The 11,436-nt window shown below is 40.8% G+C and overlaps 1 protein-coding gene across 1 annotated transcript; it reads right to left on the reverse strand.

Moving 5' to 3' along the window:
• Positions 1–871: 871 nt before the first annotated feature.
• LOC131244532 (WUSCHEL-related homeobox 3-like) lies at positions 872–4,003 on the reverse strand. The gene is made up of 2 exons (XM_058244078.1): positions 3,417–4,003; positions 872–1,227 (listed from the first exon to the last, which is right to left on the reverse strand). Exons 1-2 carry the CDS (start codon positions 3,687–3,689, stop codon positions 1,006–1,008), a joined length of 495 nt encoding a protein of 164 aa, XP_058100061.1. The 5' UTR covers positions 3,690–4,003; the 3' UTR covers positions 872–1,005.
• Positions 4,004–11,436: the final 7,433 nt, after the last annotated feature.

The raw sequence follows: 11,436 nt of genomic DNA on the forward strand, positions 1-11,436 counted from the left end.
TATTTGAGATTCCAATCTACTTTACTTTTGTGTTCATGCCCTAAAATGAGCTTAAAAAAAAAATGAATGGACAGTGTCTTTATAAAACACATAAATCAACGTGCCCGGTGCCCAACAGATCACTACGGTACCCATCACCACCTGATCGGCGTCGTATCACTGTCAGGTGTGCCTGTATGTGGTAGAATTAGCAAACCTCGATGGAGAGGTTCTAGTAATTACTGTCATCTGCAACTGGTTTGACTGGTCTAAAACAGTAAAAGCAGAAACTCCAGGTCCGACCGGAAACGTCTGCACCACCTGTTTTGTGCCCAGGCTCTGTGGGGCTCGTTATGTTGTATATGTATATCCACTCCATCCATCAGGTGACAACCTTTATTTGAACTATACATAAAAAGGATCAGCCCCATGAACAGTTCCAGTGGGACATTTCAGTCGGAACAATGAAAATTTCTTTTAAAACTTCCAATTTCACCAATTATGGCCAGCTTGATTTTCATATAAGATTATTTTTTGGCTGTATCTTCACTTGATCCTGGTAAACCACACCTAATTAACGGGTTTGATGAAAGATACACAGCATATGGTGGGCCCCACAAAGCCTGATTTTCATATAAGATTATTTTTTGACTGCATCTTCACCAATTTTTGCTCCATGGCTAGAATCAATTATAGAAAACGAGATGGAGGGAGTGGTTGTTACGTATGCAATATGGTGGGCCCCCACAAAGCTTGGGTGTTTTATGCCCTGTGGTAAAACAGGTGGTGTAGAGGATTCGGGTCTAAGCCCACAGGTCGCAAGTACTGATGTGCAACCCTGTCAGCTTTAAGAAACAAGAGGCCAGAGAGAAATGAAAGAAACAAAACAAACTCAATTCCAAGAGATTCTAATTTGGAAAAAAACAGTGTCTGCAGAGTTCCAGTACGAGCTCGACAAGATACTTCTTTCCCAGTCCACTGAGTTTCTAGAGCATGAAAAACAAAAGGATGAAGAAAGATAGGGTTCTAGGGTAGTCCTGATGCATTTCGCTCTTCCTTAAGCCCAGTACTTTTAATAGGGAAGAGTTCTAGGGTTTTAAGAGGTCTGTAACATGAAGTTGGACCTACATCCATCATCACCGTCCATTCATCCTGGCAGGCCATAGCTGCCTTCTCTATGCCTTCCCTTCTTGAAGTCTCCAACTGGCCGTGGAAATTCTTCACTTGGGTTATCTCTTCGATACCTCCCTAATCAAAGATAAATAAATAAATAAATAAAAAGTAGAACATAAGGCTTGTGATAGAATGCATGGCTGGCATCTAATCTACCTCCCTATGGGTTATCTCTTCAATTCCTCCATATGGGATTGTTTAACCCAAGACAGTAGAATATAAGGGTTGTGATAGAATGCATGGCTGGCATCTAATCTACCAAGCCGGGCATTGTTCCCACTCGAATGCCACGAGTGTGATTGATGTGGGACATTCATCAAGTAGCGCACATTATCGACACGACATGTATTAAAACTTAGTTTAGAATATTGGTAAACTGCACACATCCATTAAATTTAGACCATTGGACTATCTTTTTAATCAGTTCATTTTCCATGTACAAGTGTGTTTATGCAATCAGTGGACTAAAATTATTTTTTGTCCAGGGCAGGCATGTTCACAGCATGCTAATTGCTCAGATCTCTGACATTTTTCACATCCAACAGTAGAATCAGGCCTGCATTGCAGAATTCCATAAAAACCCTTTTTTTCACATCAAGAAATGCCTGCTGCAGACATAATTAACTTGCACCAAACATTAGAGCAGCATACTCATCTGGGTGATAAATTTGGACTGTTGGAGTTTTTATTTTTTATTTTTTCGATTTCAAGCCACCAATGGTTCTCATACATCTTTGGACAGTTTAATTTCGACATGCATGTATGGATCATTGTTGATGTGTATGATCTTTAGTCCAAGCCAGAGTATGTTCTCTTCTGTAGCATCCTCATCGATTGAATGTATTGTATCACTGTTTGAATCTATCAGCATTAATTCCTAACAATGTACGATAACTTCCTACATTATTGATTGAGATCAATATGACATTGAACTCTAGAAAATCATACTATGATACTAGACATATAGATGACATAAAGCTGTTGACGCTGTACAATTATTTGTACCTGAATCCATTGACGATAGAAATCTTAATCCAAATGGTAACTTTTGAAATGTATGTATATTGGGATGGAAATGAACGTATTTCATTGCTGAATGATTTTATTGTCATGCACTCCCTGTAGAAATATAGAATGCAACACATTCGGACATTTCGAGATGGAAGAAACAATAATCAGCTGCAGAACCAGGTAAGAAAACCTCCAGGAAGGAAAAATGGGGGATAGGAGATGAAACCGAAACGCACATTCACTGATCCTTTCTCATGTGTACGTACACTCATTTTTCTACTTTCAGTATTAAGATAATAGGGAAATGAAGCTACAATTCATGCGAGGGTAAACTAAGAGGTAAGTCATGCCCCTTGTGCCAATGCAACACATGTTGAATCCAGCTCAATCATTAGGTGGGCCCAACTATTAAAATGCCCTCGCCCATAAATCAGGTCAATTCACTCATCATGTGGGCCACACTTCTACAAGGAAATTGGACACTGAGAAAGAAAGTCACCAATGGCCCTTATGCAATACACGTGTAGTACAGATTACCAGTGGACCAAACTGACTTTCTTGTAGTAAATGGGCCCCATCTGGAACAAGGTATATGTACCATTTGGTCACTTGTGCTACCATTCATACCTTCAATCTCTCCTCCTCCCATGAATGATTTTGCATTTCTACATAAGAGCAGATACTTGGAATATGTCTGGACTCTGGTAAAAAAATGAGTTCAACTCATTTTAGTTAGTCATATTGAAGAGGTTCGCCCAAACACATCCTGACATGATCGATGCAATAAAATACATCAGGACCTAGCCGTAGGATTTAGTTTTTTTTTTTTCTCTTAATGATCCAAACTGTGTTGTTGAGGGCTCTACTTGGATGGGGATGTCTGAAAAACTCTCAACCCTTTTTATTATACAAAAGTTATGGTGGCCATTTATGTTCAAAGCAAAAGAGCCAAATCATCAAGGGTTAAAATAATCCAGCTTTTATTTGTTGACTTTCCATAGTACAAAATGACACTCTTCATATAAAACGGTTTTGGTCTTCAGAAGATACCCAGATTCAAAGGCTAAAGTCCTGACCCATTTTATTGCAATATGGGAAGATGTATTAAGTTGATGATTGTTGGTTATAGAGCTTATTTTTTATACATACGAGAAAATAATATGCTCTTTAATACATAAATTCCATTAACCAAAATGCAACGAACTCATTTTTTAAGTGGCACCCAAACAGGCCCACATTGCAGGAATGAATACCTGATGAAGTGAGTGAGTTGGGTTTTGCTGGGGAAGCTGCTGTTGGGGTTGTTGTCTACTGAGCCTCCTCAGCTTCTGCCTATCTCTGGCCTTGTGATTCTGAAACCAGTAGAAAACATTCTTCCCTTCAATCTTTCCATACAAGGAGAGATGGGCAGTTATCTGTTGTATCTGAAAGGCGTTTGGAGTCTTTATCCCGCCTTTATACATCTCTTCCAAGATCATCAGCTGATCTGGTGTTGGGCACCATCTTGTTGAAACTGCCTGAGGCATGTTGCTTTTTTCTCTTTGGAGGGATGAAGATAGAGGAAGAGGAGAGAGAGGGAAGAGACAAAACGGATTGAGAGGAAGAGCTGCAAAAGAAAAGGGTAAAGAGAGGAAAGGTACTGGTGCTAGTCATGCTGATGTTGTTCTGATAGGCGTTGAATGGGGTTTCGGTCTTTCAGAGGGAAGGAATTCTTTTATTTTATTTTTCTCTTTTCATTTCCTTCCGAGAGAGAGAGGGGGGAGGTTCTGTCCGTAGTGCATTTTTCCAAGGACATGGTGATCATGAAGAATCATTCAAGCAATCGGAGCCCTAATCTCTCTCTCTCTCTCTCTCTCTCTCCCCTTGCAATTTCTGCTGACCACTGAATTATAAGGTGATCATGGCATAATCATTCAAACAAGCCTATACCAAAACTCCTTTCTCTCTCTATATATATGGACATCTTGGAAACCCTCTGCTGGTAGGAAAACTTTGATATCTGGCAGTGTTAGGGATGATACCCGGGCACTTGGAAATTATGAAGTTGTGTACGTGAGATAGAATTAATTAATATATATTAAAACTATCCAAGTTATGGGTTTGATTGGACGTACGCAAACAAGAAAGATTATGTTTATTTGATTATCCTAAGTATGGATTGATAGACATTTATTGGACAGCCAAGAGAGAAATGTATCCAATGGTTTTATTTCAACAAACTAGTGTCTACAAAAACTATTTTTATTGATTACTAATTTATCAGGTGATCATGGCATAATCATTCAAGCAAGCCTATCCACCCCCGGAAACTGTATGCTAGTATGAAAACTTTGATACTTGGTAGTGTAATGGATGATATGCATGCATAGAAATCGTGCATGTGAGATACAATTAATTCATATTAAAAACTGTCCGTGCGTTCCAGCTTAGTTTGGACGTACACAAACAAATTTTATGCTTATTTGGTTATCCTGAGTATGGATTGGTCAACATTTATTGGACAAAAAAGAACGAAAACTATCAAATGGTTTTATTTAAACATACAAGTGTCTGCAAAAACAATCCTAATTTCTATTATAAGGTGATCATGGCAGAATCAGTCATGCAAGCCTATACCGAACCCCCTCTCTCTCTCTCTCTCTCTCTCTCTCTCTCTCTCCATGTTGGCAACCTCTGATACTAGGAAAACTTTGGTACTTAGCATAGTGTTATGGATGATACGTAGGCACTTAGAAATTATGCATAAATTGCGTAAGTAGGGCAATTCCTATCTTGAGTATGGATTGGTGGACATTTGTTGGATAGCCATGAATGAAAAAATCCAATCGTCTTATTTCAAGAAACAAGTGTCCATAAATTAGAGCTTAGAATTGTTCTACCAATATGATTATAGGGGTTTAACATTTAGTAGGTTTAATTTGATTTAGTTCGCTAGTAAAATTTCTAAGTGAAAGTGCCCTAGTTTGTCAATTAGCGTGAGTGTTGAGTTGGCTAGATAGAGAAGCTCCATAGGAAGATCAATCAACCGTCTGTCTCAATTAGATGTGGGCCCGAACTCGCCACAGGTAAATCTAAGCCTCACATCCCATGTCCCAAAACACCAGGTAATTAAATCCCTTAAAATTGATTAGAATATCATAGGGTTTTCAAAATTGCAGAAAATCTCTAAGTATTCTTCCTCTATCGATTTATCGAGAGACTGTTCGATATAATCGAATAGTACTGTCGATGCCTTCGATGACAAATCGATACCATCGAAATGAGGACGAAAGATGTCCAACAACCACATATATTTCTAGACGGATTTATTGATGTATCAATATACCTATCGATATCATCGAACTTTGAATCTCGAGTCTATCGAAGTTGACTCGATAAAATCGACAACACATCGAATGTGTCCCTATTTTTCTAAGGAAAATCGTAAAATCTTCGATATATTGAAGTTCTCCTCGATATCCTCGGAATTCAAATTTCGATGATATCAGAAGGACTTCGATGATATTAGTTTTGGACACTCTGTTTTCCAGCAATATCTTCAGGTTGTTCTATAAAGGATCGAGGGTCACTCGATAGAATTGATATTCAAATATTGATGATATCGAGGCCGGGTCGATGACATCGAGAATGGACATAATCTGTCCAGCAAGCTCACTAGTAAAATCCTTAGATTTATCGATGCATCGACACGTCTATCGATATGATCGAGATTCAAATTCTGATGATATCGAGTGTACCTCGATCATTCCTTTTAAACCTGAAATATTTCAAAGGTAAGTCTCTCTCATTTTTCAAAGTGTCGAGAAATCAAACCTCTTGTCGATGATATCGGAGTTCGAAATCCAATGACATCGACGCATGTTCGATTTCCTCAACCAGCTGACAAAAAGTTTTAAAAGCGTTTGACATTCGAGTTCGTGTCATCGAGCGGCCAGTCGATGTCATCGAGAGTATACGCTCGATGATATCGATCTCTATAAAAAAATGTGGCCGTTTTATTTCCGTTGGAATCTTTTGCATATTTAAAGAGAGCTTGCCCTTGGTTATTGGATAGAGAAAAAGAGGGAGTGCTTTTGTGTGCTTAAACCTTGATCATATACCCTTAGCCTTTTTCTCACATGGGAGTTCATCCGCCAATCCACCCTCATCATTGACATAAAATAGAGTGGATTGGGGAATGAACTTCCGCATTCAAGGATCCTCCAGCTACCACCTTAATGACAAATCATTCACCTGAGATGCCTTGAATGCATAGATGATGGAATCGCTCTATCTCCCTTATAGGAAAAATTCAATAGAGTAGGATTCCATTATAACCTTAACCTAACCCGTCGCCACGTATTGGTACATCTTATCACGCCCCAGACTCGGTAACTGGACTCACAAGGAACCCGATGACCAGTTTTGCCCGCAACAGCCTCCGTAGTACCTCATTCTCAGCTCCTGAGGCAGGTTCTGATCTTGGGATCTTACAAGGAGGATTTCTATAACAATATAATCATTTCTAATGCGAGCAAACCCAAGATTACATCAAGTACATCTGAGAATAACAAGGGGCACACATCACAAAATCCACTAAGAATTTAAACTTTTACAAGCTTACATCAGGTCCGAAAGGACATACATAAGATAATGGGAAAAGATTAAAGGTCAGCAACAATGGAGTCTTCAACTCAACTCTACTCCACGCTCTACTGCTACGATGCCTACCTAGAGTCTCCTGCACGTATCAATCGTGCATAAGCTTATAGAAGCTTAGAGGGTGGTGAAAGTGTGTGACAAAGGTGCATAGAAGAAAGCAGGATGTATAAGGAAAGAAACGTGCTTAATGAGAATATCACTAGCCTTACCAAGACTTATCACAAATACGATGCAATAAATACTGGACGCCATACCAAGGCAATGGATGAAGAGGCTTACACAACCAATGCTAATGCGATATAAATAATGTCAGTGCTCATATCCAAACCACATATCAAGTACATTTCCAATATAAGGAAATCACCGCGGTCCATTACACTGCTGAATGACTGCCGCTCTACAGACCCCGCATAGTCAAATGAGCATAAGAGACCTTACTACCTACCTGTGGACAGCCAATCACCAACAAGGCCTAAAGGTAACAAACCCATTTATGAGCTGGTCAGACTCAGCCTAGCAATGCCTCCTCACACTAGGCAGGTAAGGCCACACCCCTATCCAACCGACTTCACGACAGTGGGAGTCGCAGCCTAACAGTATAAGGCCCTCGTGCGTTCATAATTTTCACTCGGTCGCGGCGTTGGAGAAGAACCTTGGTACCATGAAAGTTTTGGGAATTTCACCCATAGGCATCCTATGTACCCGGTATACTCAAGTAATATTTTTGGTGTCCACTCATACGGCCATCCACGAATATCCCTGTGGAGGGGAGGCCTTGATGAAGCAAGGGCAGTATCATCATGAAATATTATGCCAATGCATGAGTCACACACACAGATCATGCACTAGCTACAGGCACACAATGTGCATAAAGGGAGAAGCTCCATCCCTCAATGACCATCACATAATGCAATTAATTCATACAGATGATGCATATGGGTCATAAGAATGTAAGTGTGCTTCCTGTGAAAAATGGAATCCTCCGTCGTAAGGAGGGTCAAGGTCTAAGCACATAAACAAGTGTCTTAGGGATAAGAGAAATCCTCTAGTGGGGGCCCAGTACTTTGGGATGACCCACAAGCTAAGAGAGAGAGAGAGAGAGAGAGAGAGAGAGAGAGAGAGAGAGAGAGAGAGAGAGTCATGATCTTAAAAAGAAACGGTCCTAGTCAGGCCCAAGGTGGACCTTCAACCACCTATAAGGGCCTCTATGGGCCTACCTTAGGGCCACAAAGGAGGACATCTAACCTCAACTAGGTCCCAAAAGATAACCCACTACGTATAATGTAAGGTCTAAGGCCTAAGCAATGTATAGTGGGCCCTCAAGTGAGGTTTGGGCCCAACCATAAGGGTCATAGACCAATATGCTGTGGTGGGCTTCATGGGTAGACCGGTAGTTCATTTACATGGGCAATTCTCACATCTAACAGCTAGGCCTCACTTTTTAGCCCAGGTATATGGTCAATTTTAATGGGCGGCCAAGGGCCCAACTTCTTGCGTATTCTTGTCCCTAAGCCCATTATAATATATGGGAGAGTATAGGCCCAAGATCAATGGGCCTATCTAAAAGGACTTAGTTCACAAGGCCTAATTACCAACACAAAAGGGCGGCCATGCATATATATAATGTCACATAATGGGCCTTGAGGAAATAGCCCAAAAACAAAAGCCATTCAATTCATGCTTTGTGGTGGACTTAGAGGGTAGCCCATAAACCCAAAAAAAATACATGTGGGCAGGGCTTAAGCCGACAGTGTGGGCCTTGCCTTATCAGCCCAAAGACTTAGCAAGACCCTCCACAATATGCATCAATGTGGGTCTTGCAAGTTAGCCCATAATTAAGTACTTCATGAGAGCATCAAGGCCCATAATACATGATTAGCTTATATACAGCCCATTGGGTTCACAATTTAATAAGGTTAGCCCTTGCATAATGTTGGGCTCATGGAAGAAGTTTACAATCCATTGGGCCTATAAAACTACTTAAAAATCTAGTTAAGGTTAGCCTACAATATCACCACAAAGGTGGGCTTTAAGAGGCACTAATTAAGCCCAAAAATATTTATGGAAAGAAGGCAAAGAGTGTGTGCAATAATCCCTTAAATCTGGTGGGCCACAACAGCTCCAAAACAATCAACCATGCAGTAAATTTGGGCCCCTTGTTGGAATTCCAGCCCACCCATTTCCTGGGCCTACTGGAGTCCAAAAATTTATTTAATCTAGATGAGTTACTAACCAATGACGACCCATATATATCATAGCGGGTCCCACTAGATAAAAAGGGGGATATACAACACTTAATTTAAGTGGGCCTTGCCGTTGGAATGCAAGCCCAGTAACCCAAGGTAGGGGCGTCCCATGGTGGTTAGTTCTATGGGCCTGGGTATTTGGCCTAAAACTGATCCAAATTGCAGGCCACACCACGGTCGGTATAGGGGCCCGATGGCCCTAAAACATTGCAGGGTGGTCCTTCCATGGGTGGAGCACACCTCTACAAAATATCATGATTTTTAGATAATTAAAATTATTTTAATTAATTTATAAAAATCAGTCTATCCAGAAAATCGGACTGACCTGGATGTCCCAACGTGGTGGGCCAGTCCGGCATGGGTGGGCCATCTCTCTGTAAATTTTCATAATTTTTAGATACTCAAAAGTATTTTAATAAATTTCGAAATTACAATCTGTCCAGGGTGGAATGTTGTTGGAAATATAACTGTCCTGAATTTGGGCCATCCAAATGGGTGAGTTTTGGGCCTCCAAAATTCTTGAAATTTGGACCCAAGGTCCGTCATCAAGCCTAAAAAAAAGTGGGACCCAGAAAGTGGTCCACCTTCTAATAAAATATTTTTAAAATTTTATTTTTATGGGACTGTGCTGCTGGACTGCTTAGCAGAAATTTCTTGCAGTCTACTATGTTGGCCCACCCCTTCGAATGCCCAAATGGGATCCATTTTCCCTACAATTTTGTAGGTAGATCCTACCATGGATGGGACACCTCCCTACAAAATTTTATAGTTTTTGAGGTAGCATAAGTATTTTATTTAATTCATATAAATTATGGACATCAATGAATATCCAGAAAATCTACTGGTGCAGAAAATACTGTTGTCCCATGTTTGGCACCATATGAGGTGGGCCTATACTTGCCCAAATTACTGGAGAATTGGTAGGTTTGATGGTCCCACATATAGAGAACAAGTGGGGTCCACTGGAGTGGCTCACTTACTCCCAAATCAAGATGAAAAATGAGCATTTCTAACATGTAATGTTGTTGGACTGTACAGAAATTTCTGGACAGTCGGCCTACTTTGGCCAATCCCATAGGCCTCAAACATGGGGGAAATGATGTGGGCCCAAATCCTCATCAAAGTGGGGTCCACACTCTAGAAAACTCCCAAAGAAATTTGGGAGAAAAAGGCATACAAACAGTCCCAAACAATTACTCAAAATCATACTATAGATGGGCCTGAAATCTGGACAGCAACATATGTTGTCCATATTTCGGTCCATAGAAATTATCCAAAGGTTTTTGTATTCTAATCCATTAAGTGTGGTCCACCTAGATGGGTCATTAAGATTTTAGATCCATTAGCACACTAAAAACTCCAAGAAAATCCATGTTTGGAGACTACCTAACCCATACATGTCATGGTGGGCCTGGACGTCCAACAAGGTGGGCCTAGATGTCCCATTTTCTGATGGAATTGAGATGTTGCAAACCATATCAGTGGGCCACAAATTTCCAGAAACAAAATGAAGAGAAAATGAGAAAGATCATGGCCATGGTGGAAGGTTCCGGCACTATAAACCTTCCACCTTCAATCCACACCATCCACTATATTGGTGGCTTACATGCAAGCCATTTACAATTAAAAAGAGGTACTGAGGTAGGGATATCATCCCTACCATGCATGCAAAGGTCTAAATGACCTATGAAAGGTTAGATCTTAGAAAAATGCCTCATGGTGGGTCCATGGAGAATAACCCACCATGGAAGAAGATATCCATGCTCTAGGCCCATGGCCTTGAATCTAGGAGTCATGTAGGACCTCCACCATGGATTGGTGGGTCTTACATGCTTTCATTCATGTAGAAAAAGAAAAACAAGAAGAATAAAGGGAGGAGAGTCTTCATGGAGCACCCACCTCCAATGGACAAGCTCCAACACCAAGTGCTAGCTTCTATGCTTCAAGGGAGATGTTTTAATGGTGTAGATGGGAGTTTGAGGGTAAGATTGAGGGAAAGATAGGAGAAAGAGTTGCTGGAAATGAGAGAAGGTGGGGACATCTCCACCAAGGAAGGAGAGAAATGAGAGAATGAGAAAGAGAGAGAAGGGTGAGAGAGGGGTATAACAAAGCAATCATTTGTTTTCTTGGCCAGGGAAGAGTGTTGTAATCATAGCACATGGGGGGAAGAACCCAAGGCTAATGATGGGGTTTAGGGAAGAGAAATTGCATGAGGAAGAAAAAAGATCTCATGATGACTTCTAGAAAAGAGAAAAAAAGAGTCATGATGAGTTTAGAGATGGGAGTCCATCATTGCTAGACTAGGCTAGGGGTGGCTTGCATGGGGAATAGTGCACATGCGTGGGCTCCACATGGGGAAATGTGAAAGCCAGCTGGGTCCCATCAA

The sequence above is a fragment of the Magnolia sinica genome, chromosome 4, assembly GCF_029962835.1.
Source record: "Magnolia sinica isolate HGM2019 chromosome 4, MsV1, whole genome shotgun sequence".
Taxonomy (NCBI): domain Eukaryota; kingdom Viridiplantae; phylum Streptophyta; class Magnoliopsida; order Magnoliales; family Magnoliaceae; genus Magnolia; species Magnolia sinica.

What these genes read in the sequence shown, in the direction of transcription:
- LOC131244532 (XM_058244078.1), bottom strand. Translation starts at nt 3,689, where the DNA reads ATGCCTCAGGCAGTTTCAACAAGATGGTGCCCAACACCAGATCAGCTG. An exon ending in CAACTCACTCACTTCATCAG is followed by an intron (nt 1,228 to 3,416) that starts GTATTCATTCCT and finishes ATCTTTGATTAG; the next exon opens with GGAGGTATCGAAGAGATAAC.